A 19,300-nucleotide genomic window follows, 5' to 3' on the forward strand; every position below is an offset into this window, starting at 1 on the left:
GTGTCCCACTCTAATCAGCTAATTAAGCCATAACACCTGCAAAGGGTTCCTGAGCCTTTAAATGGTCTCTCAGTCTGGTTCAGTAGGAATCACAATCATGGGGAAGACTGCTGACCTGAGAGTTGTGCAGAAAACCATCATTGACACCATCCATAAGGAGGGAAAGCCTCAAAAGGTAATTGCAAAAGAAGTTGGATGTTCCCAAAGTGCTGTATCAGAGCACATTAATAGAAAGTTATGTGGAAGGGAAAAGTGTGGAAGAAAAAGGTGCACAAGCAGCAGGGATGACCGCAGCCTGGAGAGGATTGTCAGAAAAAGGCCATTCAAAAGTGTTGGGGACTTTCACAAGGAGTGGACTGAGGCTGGAGTCAGTGCATCAAGAGCCACCACACAGAGACAGATCCTGGACATGGGCTTCAAATGTCGTATTCCTCTTGTCAAGCCGCTCCTGAACAACAAACAACATCAGAAGCGTCTTACCTGGGCTAAAGAAAAACAGACCTGGTCTGTTGCTCAGTGGTCCAAAGTCCTCTTTTCTGATGAGAGCAACTTTTGCATCTCATTTGGAAACCAAGGAGCCAGAGTCTGGAGGAAGAATGGAGAGGCACACACTGCAAGACGCTTGAAGTCCAGTGTGAGGTTTCCACAGTCTGTGTTGATTTGGGGAGCCAGGTCATCTGCTGGTGTTGGTCCACTGTGCTTCATTAAGTCCAGGGTCAACACAGCCGTCTACCAGGAGATTTTGGAGCACTTCATGCTTCCTTCCGCAGACAAGCTTTATGGGGATGCTGACTTCATTTTTCAGCAGGACTTGGCACCTGCCCACACTGCCAAAAGCACCAAAACCTGGTTCAATGACCGTGGGATTACTGTGCTTGATTGGCCAGCAAACTTGCCTGACCTGAACCCCATAGAGAATCTATGGGGCATTGCCAAGAGAAAGATGAGAGACATGAGACCAAACAATGCAGAAGAGCTGAAGGCCGCTACTGAAGCATCCTGGTATTCCATAACACTTCAGCAGTGCCACAGGCTGATAGCTTCCATGCTGGGCCGCACTGAGGCAGTAATTGCTGCAAAAGGGGCCCAAACCAAGTACTGAGTACATATGCATGCTTATACTTTTCAGAGGTCTGATATTGTTCTATGAACACTCCTTGTTTTATTGATTGCATGTAACATTCTAATTTTCTGAGATTGTGGATTTGGGGTTTTCATGAGCTGTACGCCATAATCATCACAATTATGACAAATCACGGCTTGAACTATGTTGCTTTGCATGTAATGAGTCTATCTCATATATTAGTTTCCCCTTTTAAGTTGCATTACTGAAATAAATGAACTTTTGCACAATATTCTAATTTTTTGAGTTTCACCTGTATAGGATTTGTTTTGTTTTGTTCCCTACGGAATATCCAAGCATATTAAAACTGCATGCAATATGCAGATACTGTAATTACTGATTTAGTCAAATCTAATTGTTTAATCCTGCACAACTGGGGACAATTGAAGTGAATGATTACCAGGCTATGGTAACATTTACAGGCACTGCCCAACATTTTTACTGCTTTTGGAGATAAGGGATGGCAAGGCCATTTTCTTGCCCTAAGTCCTTCTGTATGATTTGCCTATTTCTATGGCATTGTTATATTATTCTGCTATCTTACAACTGCTACCCAGACAATTTAGAGACTTTGTTAGCCTTTTGTCATTCTTGCTAAAGGGCCGGCTTCAAGAATGTTTTGTAGTAAAACTCCTAAAAGTATCAACTGAAATTTTAAACTTGTCTAAACTTGCCCCCAAAGGAAGACAGTTTCAGGCATTTTGTGGTTTTCCCATTATAACCTATGCAGACAAATCTTCTTTAATAGAATCTCAAATAGTTCAAATCAAATATGCTTGCCATTGAATCTTGGATCACAAACTTGAATCAAATCATAGCTTCTTCATGTGTCCTTGTCAAATCTGATCAAGCTTGCTTTACATAGAAAAGTAGAATACATGTGACAGGAAAACATGAACTCTTTAAAAAAACTAATTTGAAGATTAAGTTTGTTTTTCATGCCTCTTCTAACTAGCTTTAAGTGCAGAGATATACGGTCTACTGCCTAGAACCTTTGAAAACAGGCAAGTCATCATGTCAAATCAAGCATTTTAATCTGAGGGTTTCAAACTGTGATTCAACATTCTTAAAATACTGGAGTACATTAGACATACAATGAATAACTTGACTCAAAATTGGAAGCTGACAAAATGCATTCTGAAACAAATGACTTGAATTATCTACTATATATCTCAAAGAGTCTTCTTTTTCATACTCTTACAGTTAGAAGAGATTTTTGTGAAGGCAATTAAAGCAGATCTTCTACTCCTGTAGCTGAAGAAATTTCAGAGAAGTTTCACCAGAGGAAAAGTCTAGGAACTAGCAGTGTTCACTCCCATTCCTTTCTCAATCTATTTATTTGTTATTACAGATAGTCTTTGACTTACAATTAGAATTGAGCCCAAAATTTCCATTGCTAAGCAAGACAGTTGTTAAGTGAATTTTACCCCATTTTACAACTTTTTTGCCACAGCTGTTAAGTGAATCACTCCAGTTGTTAATTAGTATCGTGGTTGTTAAGTGAATCTGGCTTCCCCATTGCCTTTGCTTGTCAGAGTGTCACAAAAAGTGATCACATAACCCTGGAAGACTGGAACCATCATAAATACAAGCCAGTGACATGAGGTAATATGACAGCAGTGTTCCAATATCTCAGGGGTTGTCACAAAGAAAATGAAGTCAAGCTATTCTTCAAAGCAGGACAAGAAGCAATGGAGAGAAACTAATCAAGGAGAGGAGCAATTTAGAACTAAGGAGAAATTTCCTGACAGAACAATTAATCAATAGAACAACCTGCCTCCAGAAGCTGTGAATGCTCCAACACTGGAAGTTTTTAAAAAGAGATTGGACAACCATTTATCTGAAATGGTATATAGGGTCTCCTGCCTGAGCAGGGGGCTGGATTAGAAGACGTCCAAGTTAGAATACCTTCCAACTCTGTTATTCAGTTGCCAAGTGTCTGAATTTTGATCATGTGACCATGGGGATGCTGCAATTATCATGTACAAAAAGGTTGTAAGTCATTTTTCCCAGTGCGATTGTAACTTTGAACGGTCACTAAATAATTGGCTGTAAGTCAAGGACTATCTGTAAGAGGTAAGTCTAATGAAGCAGGGCAAATGCCAAAACACCGTTATGATTGACATGCTATTTGCTACATTTGCTTAACTATGGATTGTGATGGCCTTAAAAATATGAATTACTATAAATACATTAAATACATTAAAATATAAATACATTAAGTACATTAAAATATAAATACATTAAGTACATTAAAATATACAGTTTTAAGATTTATTAAAACTGAATAAATCATAATATCCTTAAATCATAGTTCCATTATTACTTTGTTCTGCCCCATGAATTAAATGTTGTACTCTTACCAGAACATGAAGAGAAAATTTTGTATTAGAAAGTTTGTGCCACAACCACATGATTGAAAATGGAAGTCATGCTATTAAATTTTCATACCAAGCTTTGTAAAATGCTTCTACAAAGAAAGATAGCTAAGAAATCTATCAAGGTAAAATCCCTTGTGTTGTTATTACCCGTGTTTCCCCAAAAATAAGACCGGGTCTTTTTTTCTTTTTTTGCCTCCAAAAGAGGCACCAGGTCTTATTTTCGGGGGATGTCTTACTCACCTCCAGCACCGACAGCCCTGCCCAGCAAGTTCACTTCTTCTGGGGCCAAAAGAGCAGCTTCATTCTGCAGCTGCATTCCAGCCTCCATTTGGCAGTCAGGCCTTTCCTGAAGGCCTATGCAGCCGAGTACTGAGCTACAGATTCAATCCATAACTCGGTCCTCGGCTGCAGAGGTCTTGCACAACCGAGCTATGGATTCAATCTTGGCTGCACAGGCCTTCCGGAAAGGCCTGTGACTGAGAAATGCAGGCCTGGCTGCAGAAGAAGCTGCAGAAGAAGAGCTGGGCCGGCAAGGAGAGGCCTGGCTGCAAGGTAAGTGGGTGCGGAGCACATGGGGCAGCTTCACACCCCCAGCCCAGCTTGATTTTAGGTATGTGCCTTGTCCCAAATCTAGAGATTATTTTTGGGGCAGGGCTTATATTAGGCCTACTCCCAAAAATCAAGCTAGGGCTTAATTTTGGGGTAGGCCTTACTTTCAGGAAAACATGGTACACGGAATTTAGTTGATTTTCTTCTAGATATAATTCTTAGACAACAGTATATAAATAATCCATATGTAAAACCAGAAGATTTTAGGCCTCATTTAAGCACGAAAGCTGGCTGGCTGACTTTGGCCAGTCACTCTCTCTCATTCCAACCCCCTTCATAGGGTTCTTGTTATAAAGAAAATAGACAGGAGTATTAGGTATGGTTGTCATCATGGGTTACATATAACAAGTGCAGGATATCTAATCTAAATCTGATAATAATAACATTGAATAAAATCACAACCAATCAATTGCAAAAGGCAGCTTTACTTGGAATAGTTTACATCTTGCAACAACATCTTTAATGCCATCGAACAGCAACATCTGCCTATCTCAGGTTCTTGGGAAGGACTCAACAGATCGACAAAAATGCCAAATCTAGCCTAAATATATGCCTTAATATGCAACGGACAATAATAATAAATACAATCTTGGTTCTACAAAAAATAAGATTTTGGATAATAAAATTTCACTTTAAACAGCTCTAAGCCTGTAGAATCTCAAAAGAACAGTTCTTTTGTAACAACGTTTAGCTACAATATTGTAAGTAATTTCTAGAGTACTCTATCTTAGGCACAAGAGCACCACTTATTTCCTATTGTTGCAAAAATTCTGAATAACCTTGTACTGTACCATTACAAAATTTCCTCAACATATACTGCACAGATTACAGTTCACAAAATCGGAGCAAACTCCAGTTTCTTAACATTTCGCCAGTGCTAACTACTCCTAGGCCAACTATTGGCCACAGCACATTTTCTGGAATTTTTGATTTCTAGATGTGAATGGATTTGGCATATTAATACAAAAGGAAATAATAAAGATAAAATTGACATCACACTGTGTGAAACTATAAAACATAACCTTGCAATTTGTATACAATTACATAGAACTACAGTATGCAAAGCTACAAAAGAGTACATGCAGCTGCATAACAAGCTTTCTTACCAAAAAAACACTGAAATTTAGGGTTTGTTAAAAAAAAAGATCTTACCACTTCTGGAAGCAACTTAGTTGCAAGGTCATGGATGGCTTTGATCACTATACATAAAGAGGACAGAATAAATATCACGCCCAAGATGACACAAGCTCTGTAAAGAAAGAAAGATTTTTGGGAACTTTTATGCCCTGCTGTTTAATGAAAACAAGGAACTAAATAATAAGCAGAATGTTTATACAGAAAACATTTTTAAAGAATTAATACTCCACACAACATACAACAACATTCAACAGAAGGTCACGAAAACAAAACCATTGTCAGGAATTCCAAAGTACCAAGCAATTGCTCATGTAGTAAAATACCCACATTGGTCGTCACTTATTCAGGACTTAGGAAGTAGTCTGAAAACGTACACTGCATAAATATGAATAAATCTGATGTGCAGCATTTGCCTTAGGCTGAGTTTTGTACTGATGCAAAGCACCCCTATTTTCAGTTGTCATGTGAAGCTGCACCCGTAATGGCTAAACTGACTAAAACCTCTCAAGATGGAAGCCAAAGTTCATAACTGATTTTATTAATTAGTTCAAATAGATCCCCAATAAATACAGGTTTTGGCAAGAAAGATGTTTTAATATTTGGCAATTATTCTGATAAATGTTACTGCACATTCATTCGCCCTATAGTCAGCATCTGTTTCTTTTACATATTACATGAAACAAGGAAGCAACATTTTCCATGTAACATTCAGAAATTTGTCACCTATTGCTAAGACAGTTTTGAGGCTGTTATAATTAGCGCAGCAATGTGCTACTATTTTTTAACCTATACACATCAGGCAATCTGCTGGTTTGGAAGCATACGGAAATAGAAATCAGATGCACGAAATAGACTGCAGAAAACCTTTTCTTAAGAAAAGCAAACTTATTTTTCATACAGTCTATTCAGAAATGTCAAAAAATTGTTATATGATGTAATCAGCTTTTCTTATTTTCAACTTTAGTAAAATCCAGAATTTGTCTTTTCTTCTCAGTCAGCCACACTTATCCACATACATACATGCTATCTTTCTCCCCACTTACTGGATGAGCTTGGCGTCAATAAGAAAGGAAAAGACAGTTGTCTGACTCTCTCCTCAGTCATTGCTAGTCTCTGTTAATGCTTCAACCTTCCTATTTTATGGCGTTATGGGCTATAATGCAGCATGTTAGGATGCAAGCAGCCCTTGAAATTCCCAAGGGCTGATACTACAGTTATTACCAAGTTGCACAGCAACTCACTGGACATATTATAGGAGAGACAGTACACCTCCCATTTTGTCTATCTCTGATGCCTTACTGTCAGTAGAGCAGGGCTTTTCAACTTTTTCACCCATTGTACCACTTTTAGGATATGGCAACATCCGACTACCACCAGTCGCCTAGCAAGGTGTTAAAAACTTGATGACCAAAAAGAAAAAAGTAAAAAAGTGATGAAGTATGGGTAGTCCTCAACTTACAACAGTTCACTTAGTGACTGTTTGAAGTTACAATGGTACAAAAAAAAGTGCCCACCAAGCCACAGCCGAACAAGACAGCTGCCTGCCTGCCCGGCGGCACTCTTCCTCCTGTCCTAGGTTTTTTCATTGTTGTGAGCATTTCTGTTGAGGATTGGGAGTGGGGGGGGGGGGTGTTTGGTTTTTATTCCCCCCCCTCTGCTGGGTGTTTGCAGCAGGTTTTGGTCACTTCACATGACCCTGAGACTGTGACCATCATAAATATGAATCAGTTGCCAAACATCTGAATGTAAATCACAAGACCCTGGGGATGCTACAACATTCCAGCTGATTGGCGCTTCTTCTGGGCTCAGCAGAAGCACCAGGATCAGCGCCGAGCTCCAGCTGGAGCCTGGCGCTGATCCTGGCACTTCCACTGAGCCCTGACAGCCCTGCAGCTCCAGCCGTCTCTCGCTCAGGCTTGTGTGGTGCTGCCACCAATTCAGCTCATTCCCCTCCCCCACTAACACTTTTCTAGGATGGTCGCGTACCACCTGCCAGGTGCCAATGTACCACAGGTGGTACCCGTACCACTGGTTGAAAAGCCCTGCAGTAGAGCAAACATATTTGGCAAGTGGTGTGGGAAGGAAAGGTAATGGAGGAATAAGAATGGAAATCTGTTTTAACTTGAACTAAAATCTATGGACTGAAAAATCAGGTTCAGCTCTCTAGTCATTGTATGGACAAATGCTCATCAACTTTCCAGGAATAAAGGTTACCAAAAGAGCCCATAGCTCTTCAAACGCTTTCAGAATTCAAAATTTCTAAATTTCAGAAAATGTTTTCCCCCATCCTTCCACTTGCCTTAAAATTTTACATTTGCATTTTTTTACTTTTTCCAACTTACTATACCATGTGTAGTCATTTGTTTCTACTTCAACGTTTACATCGTATGTCCAAAGTACACACATCCATCAATTCAAGGGACCAGTAAGTTTTTGTTCGTTAAAACTGGCTGGTTCTTCATGAATTTCATAATATTTTTACTGACTCTAACACATAATAAAAAAAAAAGTTCTTTCACCATGTTCAATTTCACAGTGAGACATCACTACTGGAGAAAATATTGCTTTAATTATTCTAATCTTTGTTCTCGATGGATTTTCCTTTTTTAAAAAAGTTCTTGTTAAAGTTCATGATTATTTTCCTGTTACTTCTATTACTGCTTTGGAATGTCAACTCAGTTTGCAGTAAATTTGCCCCCACCTTACCATGTATGAGGATGTCATTCCGGCATCTTCACAACCAAGACCTGGGTTCCTCTCTTGGAAATGTGCCCAACCAAGGTTCAGATCTTATATAGCCATAGTTCAGGCTTTAGCTGCAAATATCTTAATTGTAGTCAGTATAAATTGTACACTTGAGCAACATAATCTTATTACCTGGACCACAGCCTCCAATTTAAGTTGTCTCAGGGTTTGTTGTTGTTATTCATTGTAAAGATTTTGCAGAAGAATAATCAGTTGTTCTGGAATACCATTTTCTTAATATAACTCACAGACTTTGCTGTAGTCATTGAAGAGTAAATCTCCACATTTTCTAAAGATTTTTTTCTAAAACCTGCCTAATTATTTTTTATCCCACTTTCCTTGCCTGAAAAATTAAGGATATACAGCAATATTTCCTAACTTCTTTGTTTTACTGTTATATACTTGTCTTTTCCTGGTCATACACAATTAGTGTATATGACTTCTTTAATTTTTTAAATTTAAATCCATATATTTGCTACCAATAACTCATGATTGTTTCTGTAATCAGTATTGGGATGTAAAATAACCTGACTGAACTACACTAGTGCTCCATCTTTCATTATGTATTTTTTTATTCTGATAGTGCCCATTTGATTATGTCTTGTACTATATATTTAAAAGGTAAAGGTTCCCCCGCACATGCGTGCTAGTCGTTTCCGACTCTAGGGGCCGGTGCTCATCTCCGTTTCAAAGCTGAAGAGCCAGCGCTTGTCAGAGGACGTCTCCGTGGTCATGTGGCCGGCATGACTAGACGCTTCAATTAAGTGATGCAATAAATAATTATGTTTACAAAACTTAATATGATTATTTTACATAACAGAAATCTTCCAGTAATTCAGGATTCCTTTATTTCTCCTGTTTCTGCATTCCAAATACCCACTACTTTCTTTATGCTGCATTTAGCTTTTCTTGTAGTTTGTCATAAAATTTCTCATTTGCTTTCACTAAAAGATCTGTGGTTGGCTCGTGCATTTGTATGACACTGATGTCACTGGATATCATGAATTAAATCTAACAAATACGATCCCATTGTTCATTGGTTTCTAGCTGAGCACACAGCTTTTTGAGGATCATCAACATTCTATTCCTTATTGCTTTGTATGGACTCATGTTCTGAATGGTAGATCATGTAAGATGGTAACCTGGTTTAAAGTGGCCATTTCCATGAGCTTGATTCATAGTCTTAAGACATCCAGTTTGGGACACTTAGATTCTGCTTTAAAAATGTTCCTTAGTTCTAGCTTTTCACATTTAATGATCAAGTTGTGTATGTCATTGTAAAGCCAAAAACTTCTCTTTCAGTGCTCTCTCCATCTGTTACCAGAATTCCTTGCAGCTGATTGTATTATCACTTCCACATCTATTTACTGAAGTTCACTGCTCTTTCCACATCTCTTCCTCTAAGCTTATATCCCATAACTGCAACAAGAATTACAAACCTCAATAGTTTATATTTAGCCTCCATTTGAGAGAGGATGCCCCGAAGCTAAACCTTTCACAAATCCAGGATGATTGGAAACTGGTCCTCACAATAGCATGCTTAAGACTTTCACATTGCTTTATATTTCCTTTTTTTACCAATTCAGCATCATTACTTCACTGACCACAGTTGGCACTGCAGTAACCTAGTATGACAGACAAAATTAACATTCTAGCTTGGAATAATAAGAATAAGAATTTTACTGACTATGTTACTGGAAAGGCAGAAAAGTCTATTGTAATATCAGCATTGCCAATATGTGAATTCCCATTTGACTTGAGGTGATGAGAAACAGGCCTTGCATAATATAGACAATTATTCTACAAACATTAATTCAACTGGCTATGAATTACTGAGTTTTATCCTGAAATATTATCTGTAGCCTTATTTTTTCGGTAAGTAGAATTTAGAATATTTCTTCTATCAATGAAAAACAATTGCCTGCCCAAGATCATCCATACCTAAGTAGCAATTTTAATACAGCCTCTCAACATATCAGCACTACAGATCCACTAGTGTTTAAAGTATATTGCATTAAATTGGTGCGAAATCTTTGATTATAGCCAGCCGTACCAACAGGCTGGAAAACAGCTTTTATCCGTGGGCTGTTAGGCTTTTGAATGGGATATAATCTCTGTGAATTTATGCAGAATTGACTTGGGAGGCCGGTGTGTGGTGTAGTTGGTTCACATGGTGTGCTAGGATGGAGGGTTTGTTGTCACTGTGTGTTGGGGGGAGGGAGCACGGGGAGAGGCTCATCTCATCTCAATGTACACATGTTGTACTTTGACAATAAAGGTTTATATTTAGAGGTGTTTTAGAAACTCAAGCCTTTCTGCATAAAACATAAGCCTGTATGCATTTCTAAATAAAAATAGGTGTTATTTGAGCTCACTTAAAAATCTAACTAGCACTAGATAGGAGAGAAAGCCTTTAAAATTATTTTTCTGAGAAACTAATATTGCTGAATCACCAGCAGTGGAAGGCAAACCCAGGGAGTGGTAGGAGGTGTCATTCAAATGTACCTGAAAGGCCATATTTGGCTTTACCAGCTAAAACAGATAAGGTAAACTGATTCTGTATCTACCCAAAGAAAAATAAATTACAAATAAGAAAAACTCTATGGTTAGATAGAACATATACAGATAGTCCTCAACTTACAACAGTTCATTTAGCAACTGTTCAAAGTTACAACAGAACTGAACAAAGGGGATTATGAGGATTTTCCACACCTACCACTGTTGCAGCATCCCCACAGTCATGTGATCAAAATTCAGATGCTTGGCAACTGGCTCCTATTTATGACGTGATCCCCTTTTGCAACCTTCTAGCAAGCAAAGTCAATGGGGAAGCCAGGTTCTCTTAATGACCATGTGTCTAACTCAGACATGTCAAACACAAGGCCCGGGGGCCAGATCCAGCCCGTGAAGTGGTTTCATGCGGCCCGCGAAGCCATCCTGGAAACAGTGAGGGAACGGCCCCCACAGCCTTGGCCCTGGCCCAGAGACCCTCCTCCTGCCAGAGACCCACAGATCTGTCCCACTCCTGCCCAGGCCCCCATAGGCACCCTTGATGCGAACAATGTAGAGCTGGCCACGCCCACCCAGTAGGCCATATGCACTTTAGACATGCCCACCCAGTAGGCCACGCCCACCCAGGCCACACCCACCCGGCCCCCTGAGGGCAACCGCAATGCTGATGCGGCCCTCAATGAAATTGAGTTTGACACCCCTGATCTAACTTAACAACTGCAGGGATTCCCTTAACAATTGTGGCAAGCAAGCTCATAAAATGGGGCAAAATTCATTTAACAACTCTTTGACTAAACAATGGAAAATTTGGGCTCAGCTGTGGTCGTAAGTCGAGGCCTGTATGTTGTTCCCTTAACTCTGAAATGCTTAATCCACCTACTTATTTTTAGTTCCAGACAGTAATATAAGAAAAATGATAGACGTAAACACCTATATTTTAAACTGTACAACAATTAATCATACGCAAAGTATGGCATCCTTGTTATAAAATTTTGAACTGTCCGTATTTTAGTAATAAACCATAAAGCAGATGATTTGCTGTCATAACGTATTTCTCAGCTTTACTTTTATGTAAAAAGATCTATTTAGAAATTGAATAGAAGCAGTATTTTTTTTCAATATTGACTCTGCTCAAGCAATACAAGCAACACTTGTGAACAGGTGATGATTCAGCACACAAGAAACCCCTCACATATAAATGCAGACTTCTCACAGCAGAAAATCTGTATTCAGAAATTATTTCCTCAGTGGTTTCACCCTGGGCAAATTATAGGGAATGTATTTCTCACAGGTTCTTAACTGTTGACAACAAATGAAAGCATCACTTGAACTGGAGTATTTACTCAGTCATTTTAAATAACGTGAACTTGACTCCCTAATGAGATTATCCAAGGCTATCCTCAATTTTTTTATTTTTTTAATTAGGGTTAAATTCTGTTTCCAATGGACAGGCAAGGTAATTCACTATGAAATATTTATCTTTCAGCAAATAGCTCCTGTCCATGCACATTATTATGATCCTTTCCATATTCTTAAAACTTCCCAGGACCAGAAACATTACTATCAATTTAGAAATAGTAATGTTTTTCTTATATTGGGGTACAATTAAACTTGTAACTTTAATGAACCTATTTGTCTTGGTTCTCTACCAGAAATTTGTGGAAAATAACATTTTAGTTACACTATTAATCAACTGCCAAATTTAGGCAGAACAGATAATCCCCAACTTACAACAGTTTATATAGTGACCATTCAAAGTTATGACGACAGTGAAAAATGTGACTTATGACCATTTTTCACAGTTACAACCTTGGCAGCATCCCCATGATCATGTGATCAAAATTCGGACACTTGGCAACTGGTTCATATTTACGACGGCGGCAGTGTCCCTCGGTCATGTAATGACCTTTTGCAACCTTCTGACAAGCAAAATCAATGAGGAAGTCAGGTTCACTTAACAACTGGGTTACTAATTTATCAACTGTGGCAAGAAAGGTCATAAAAGGGGGCAAAATTCACATAATAAATTTTGAGCTCAATTGTGGTCATAAATCGAGGATTACCTGTATAAGCTTGATGGAATCAGGAGCTCCTGGATTTATGATTTATCTCCTTGATTTATGATTTTTGTCTGAAAGACTAAAAATCTAACGTAGCAGTAAAAGCAAAGCAATGTGTTTAACCCTCTAAGTAATTCTTGATCAGTTGGTCAAAAAAGGGATTTTGGTCTCATGTTAAATAACCCAATTCGAATATAAATCCACTGTGACAAAATTGCCAGTATAAAGATGTAATACAACTGCAGTTGATGAACTGTTCTGCCTGTCACACTTGAAAATCATATTTTCAAAGTGAAATAGATAGAGATAGATAGATAGATAGATAGATAGATAGATAGATAGATAGATAGATAGATAGATAGATAGATAGATAGATATAGTGTTGTGTATCGGGTTCTGAAGCGTAGAGAAGATGCCAGGCAGATGAGTACAAGTGAACTATTGCTTTATTGGCAATCATGTCTGTACTGGGGAGTTAGGGCGTACATGCAAGCTTATATACTTTCATACAACCAATCAGATTGAACCTAACAATCCCGCCACTAAGACTCCCACCAGAACTTTTAGAGTTCAAACAGGTGAATAGTTGCTTTCCCAAAACCTAATACCCAACACCCCTTCCCCCTTTCAAGGAACAGACAGTGTACCTTTATAACATTCCAGCTTTACATCTTCCACTTCAACTTCTAATACAATAATTGAATGATTGACCCCATTCAAAGCTATATATTCCTATAATCCTTATTCAAGGATTATAAACTCACTCCCAACCACCAACATTAATTCTGAGTGATTGACCCCACTCAAGGTAATATCTTTATCACCCATTTTCAGGGATTATGTGCTTCCTCCAATATTTAGTTAAGTGATTGACCTCACTCAAGGTGGTAGTTGTCCAACGCGACCTTCTCGGACGTGCACTTATGTGTTGCTGCCATTAAGATCACAGACAGACCCTTCTGCTGTTCTGCCAGTATCCCTGTACTAACAAGTAGTACACAATGACCCAGTATGTGTCTATGAATAGACTTTTCCTGTAAGTTTCTTTACAAAAATGATATGCACAGATAAATTAACAAAATCCAAAAAACAAGAGGCATGCCTCCCCACTTGGTGATTCAATACATACTTCTTTCTCTTAATTTACCACATAATCAGCGAGATGTGCAGGTGGCCTATGAGGCCATGAGGAACATCTCTGCGGTTCCCTCACTTTGTAGTCTACCAACTTATTAGGCATGCCCTGTGAACCAGTGTCCATCTCAGCTGGAGACTCCAAAGAATTGCTCTGGCTGGCCCTGTCTGGTAGGCCCATCCCAGAGTCAGATCTTGAAACAGGATTAGCACTGTGGTCACTGACGATTACCTGATCCGAATGTTCAAGGGTTTCCTGTTGCAACTCTATGCCCTCTGGATCCTCCTCAGACTGGAACTCAACTGAATGCTGAAAATGCTGGTAGGGTGAATAAGAGCTAACCTGTGTGTCAGCTTGACAGCTATGGGAAGAATTATCACCCTCACTTGCACTTAGTGACCATTCTGGAAACCTTTTCCTTAATTGATCTATGTGCCATCTCACTAGACGCCCTCCCTCCACCCCTACTGTGTAAGATAGGGGCCCTGATTTGTCAACCACCTTCCCAGGCACCCACAAGTGTCCTGGTCCATAGTTCCTGGCCCAGACCATGTCACCAGGTTGTAGCCCCCTAGGGCGTTTGGGCTGAGCAGCATCAGATGCCACTCTGTCAGGGTGAAGTCTGTCCAGTTTGGTGATGAGGCGTTTGCCCCAGCGCAGCTGCAGGGCTTTTCCCTGTGGAAGTACAAGGTGTGGAGTGCTGACGAAGTAAGAAGTCTGCAAGTCTGTGATGCCAGTCACCTGTGATGATGCACTTGAGTGTGTCTTTGGTCGTTCTCACCATCCGTTCTGCTTGTCCATTCGACAATGGGTCGAAGGGCGCAGATGTGGCGTGTCTGATCATGTTTGCTCTCCGGAAGGCCTGAAACTCAGCAGCAGTAAATTCAGCACCATTATCAGAAACTATGACATCAGGAAGCCCATGAGTGGCAAAAAGTTTCCTCAGCACCTGGATTGACTTGGCTGAAGTCATACTTGAGACTGGAACAACTTCCAGCCATTTTGAATGACTATCAACTACAATTAGAAAGAGCTGTCCTTGAAATGGACCAGCATAATTGACATGGATCCTGGACCAGGGTGTGTGAGTTGGCTCCCATCTGTGAACAGGTGCCTGAGGCATTTCGGGTCTAGACCTTTGACAAATATAACAACCATGTACCTGCTCTTCAACAGCCTTGTCTAACCCAGGCCACCACAAGTAGCTCCTGGCTAGCGCTTTCATGCGCACTATGCCAGGGTGTCCCTCATGTAGAGACTGTAGTACCCTATCTCTCAAGATGAAGGGTATGATGACGCTATTACCCCATAATAAACACCCTTTGTGAGCTGATAACTCATGCCTTCTTAAAAAATAAGCTTGGAACTCAGGACCTGGACTTTTGTCTTGCCATCCTGTGAATACCCATGATAGAACTCTGCTCAGAATCTTATCTCAAGCAATTTCAGCCGCTATGTCCCCTGCGTGGAGGGGGAATTCAGGTAACTCTTGAATGGACAGTATTTGTGTACCAGGGGATGGATCTGGATCGATAGATGGTAAGGGAAACCTACTTAGGCCATCAGCATGGCCCATGTCTTTTCCAGGTTTGTGAATCATTTTGAAACTATAGGCAGATAAGAATATGGACCACCTAAGCATCCTTGGTGAATGTATATGAGGGGTTTGCTTGTCAGTTGTGAATAAGCCTAAGAGAGGCTTATGGTCTGTAAATACAGTGAAATTCCTACCATAAAGATAATCGTGGAATTTTTTAACCCCAGCAACAATAGTCAAAGCTTCCTTGTCTATCTGTGCGTAATTCCTCTCAGCCTTCGATAGAGTTCTTGAGTAATAGGCGATGGGAACTTGCTTCCCATTCCTTCCCAAATGGCTTAAAACAGCTCCCACTCCATAGAGGGAAGCATCATAAGCAATGCAGACAGGCTTGGATTCGATATAGTGGGTGACAGTGGATTTGTCAGATAATAGGCTCTTAAGTTTTTTGAAACTTTTCTCATGCAAACTAGTCCACTTCCATACAACTTTTTTATCTAGCAGCCTGTGAAGTGGCTCAGCTATGGGAGCCTTGTTAGGCAAAAATGAGTGGTAGAAATTTAATAACCCTAAAAATGCCTGAAGCTCTGCCTTATTTTTAGGGCTGGGGGCCATTTTAATCGCCTTGACCTTGGACTCTGCAGGGTGGATTCCACTGGCATCAATTTGGAATCCTAGAAACTCTGTAGAAGTGACCCCAATGTTACATTTGTCTCTTTTCAGCTTGAGACCTGCAGAGCAAAACCTATTTAACACACCTCTGAGTCTATTTGCTAAGACTTCCTCAGTTTCCCCCGCGATTAAAACATCATCAAAATACGAGCAGACTCCCGGAATGCCCTTTAAAGTATGTTCCATTACCTCTTGAAAAATCCCCGGTGCCACACTTACGCCGAATTGTAGACGGTTGACTCTGAATACTCCCTTGTATGTTACTATGGTCTGGGCTGCTGCTGTAGCCTTGCCAACAGGCATCTGCTGGTACGCCTGCGCTAGATTGACTTTCGCGAAAATGGTGCCGCCTTGCAGGGAAGCAAGCACATGGCTGACCATGGGGACCGGGTAAGCATGCTGATTAAGGGCTTTATTCAGGGTACACTTATAATCTGCACAGATGCGGATTTCCCTGTTTAATTTGAGTGGGGTAACTATAGGGGTCTCCCATTTCCCCCCTCCGACAGGCTGCAGCACCCCCTGTTCTACTAACTTGTCCAACTCGGCCTCAATCTTATGTTTTAGCACGAATGGGACTCTTCTGGGTTTGACTCTAATTGGCAAGACGTTCGGGTCTAACTTAATGAGATGAGGGGCCCAGTGTACATTCCAAGCTTGGAATCGAATACGTCTGTGAATTCTTCACAGACAGATTCGATGTTAACCGCGAGTTCGGTTTATGCCGATAATTGTAATTCCTAACGCTTCAAACCAGTCCAATCCTATTAAGCTAGTTCTTTGGCCTTCGACCACAACAACATCCAGGTGCCCATGAAACTTTTTGAATTTAACAGATAGGGTGGCCTCCGCCTTGGTTTTAACCTGGGCGTTCTGAAAATCAGTCAGCAAAATGCTAGAGTGTCTCAATTTAGCCCACTGCTTACTGCGGCCGCAAACAAATTTAAAAGTCTCGTATGATATAATCGAAACTGAAGAACCAGAATCTAACTCCATCTTTCAAGGAATACCCTGAAGATGAATTTCAAGTTTTAACTTAGGTTTTAAAGAGCAGCGGGCCCCAGTTCGGCAAATAGCCCTTCGGCTTTCACAAAACCCCACACTGGTTGGGCTCTGAGCCCCGGTACCTCTCCTTGGCGAATTTCCCGGTTGTTATTTGTGTTGGCTGTCTCTGAAACGGCTTCAGCATACTGTCGTGATGTGCCCCGTTCGATCGCAGGCCCGAAACGTGGCCGACCAGAACTTGCAGTACATTCTTGCATGGTAGCTACCGCAACCCCCGCATCTAGAGAAGAAAACGGCCTTCTGGTTGCCTTCTCTGTGCTCGAGTCCTCGTTCTCGTGGCTCTGTTCTCTTCCGAATCTTGTCCACTTCTGTTTCCTGTTCGACTGCATTTTCGTTGTAAGAAACGGCCTCGTGGTGTATTGTTTCTTCCGGCTCACTGGTTTTGGACGTCTGGACCTGGACCGCGCCTCCGGCTGCTTCGTCAACCATAATTTTGTCTTGCGCGTCCTAAAGGGTTAGATTGGGCCTAGTGAATAGTCTTTCTTGCAACGCCTTGTCTCTAAGACCACATATGAGCCGGTCTCAAAGACGCTCATCTAGGTTGGAAAACCTACAGAGGCGAGCAGCCTGGCGTAAGGCCGCGATGAATTCTGATGCAGTTTCCCCAGGGCATTGCACTCGTTGATCAAATCTGAACAGCCAGGCCATCTCCGACATCCTGGGCTTGAAGTGTGCGTTCAGCTTTTGTTTGAGATCAGCGAACGAGACGGTCTCAATTGGTGTTGGGGTGAATAGGCTTTCGGCCAGGTCAAATGTTGCAGGCCTGCTTATGCAGAGTAGTGTCGCCGCTTTCAGGCCGTCCTCCGTGATCTGGTTCGCCCGTAAGTAATTTTCTATTTGTCTGGGGTGCGATCGCCACTGTTCGGGGTGGCGGATGTCAAATTCATGAGGCTGGGTGACTTTTGGCATCTTCTTTCTTCTGGTCTTGGATCCTGCTCCACAAACTCAGATGGGTGTTTCTGAGCACGAGGCCGCTAGTGTGCTGATCTAGCCGGCCGATAGAGAGGGGGGGGGGGAAAGATACCTCTTTCCTCCAGCACATGAAGCCATCTCCTCGTGACTTCAGCTCTATGGCAAAGCAGGATCCCACCTTCGTCGCCACTGTTGTGTATCGGATTCTGAAGTGTAGAGAAGATGCCAGGAAGATGAGTACAAGTGAACTATTGCTTTATTGGCAATCATGTTTGTACTGGGGAGTTAGGGCGTACATGCAAGCTTATATACTTTCATACAACCAATCAGATTGAACCTAACAATCCTGCCACTAAGACTCCCACCAGAACTGTTACAGTTCAAACATGTGAATAGTTGCTTTCCCAAAACCTAATACACAACAGATAGATAGATAGATAGATAGATAGATAGATAGATAGATAGATAGATAGATAGATATAGATTGATAACCTTTGTCATTTTTTACTGTTGGCACAATGGCACACATTAAAAATGAAATTTAGTTGCTTGCTCTCAAAGTGTACACATACATAACACACATTTAAACATACTATATACAACATATGTGTACACCTACACAAGGGGTATCAAACTGCCGGCCTATGGGCCGGATGTGTCATATGGAAGCCGTGCCCACCCCATTGCCGGCAATGCCAAAACTGTCCTGATACGTTGCGTGACGTCACGTGACGTGAGTTTGACATGTCTGATACCCTTACATATAAGCACCCTTACATATAAGCACTCTCCGGTCCATGGAAAAACCTTTCTCCACGGAACCGGTCCCTGGTGCCCAAAAGGTTGGGGACCTCTGCTTTAGAGTTCACAAGGTTAATACTGTATGGCACAAAACTTTGAATCTGGATATTCTGCTTCAGATACCACGAAGCCTCCTCCCAGAAGACAAAAAGGAAAACAGGCTGTGAAGAGGATGTGTAGTGTCCCAGACAATCTTGCAGATCCTGCTCAAGCAACACTTATATGCTATGTCCTGGATGGAAGGGAAGGAACTGCCAATAATCTTTTCAGTCATCTTCACCACTCTCTGCACCACCTAGTGATGCTTTCAAACCAGACTGTGATGCTATATGACAGGATGCTCTAGATCTTCCCTCTGTAGAAAGTGGTAAGGACAGGGGAAGGAAGATGTGCTTTTCTCATGCGACGCAGAAAATGCAGGCGCTGCTGTGCCCGCTTCACCAGTGTCTCGATGTTGAGCGATCAAGCCAGCCTACTCTTAACTGCACACACACCCAGGAATTTGATGCTGGTAACCATCTCCACAGGTGAATCACTAATGCACAGAGGAGTGTGGCTGTACCTGCCTTTTCCAAAATCAACAATGATCTCTTTGGTTGTTTTCCTTACACC

At 41.1% G+C, this 19,300-nt stretch overlaps 1 protein-coding gene across 1 annotated transcript in view; it reads right to left on the reverse strand.

The window, feature by feature from the left end:
- TMEM163 (transmembrane protein 163) overlaps nucleotides 1-19,300 on the reverse strand; it is a gene marked incomplete at both ends in the record, with an annotated part of 102,679 nt that overhangs the window by 19,115 nt on the left and 64,264 nt on the right. Inside the window, one exon of the mRNA XM_083369402.1 lies at nucleotides 5,266-5,362. Within this exon, the coding sequence (XP_083225528.1) occupies nucleotides 5,266-5,362 (97 nt within the window). The remainder of the gene's footprint in view (nucleotides 1-5,265; nucleotides 5,363-19,300) is intronic.

This window comes from Vipera ursinii, assembly GCF_947247035.1.
Source record: "Vipera ursinii genome assembly, chromosome: 1".
NCBI classification, from domain to species: Eukaryota; Metazoa; Chordata; class Lepidosauria; order Squamata; family Viperidae; genus Vipera; species Vipera ursinii.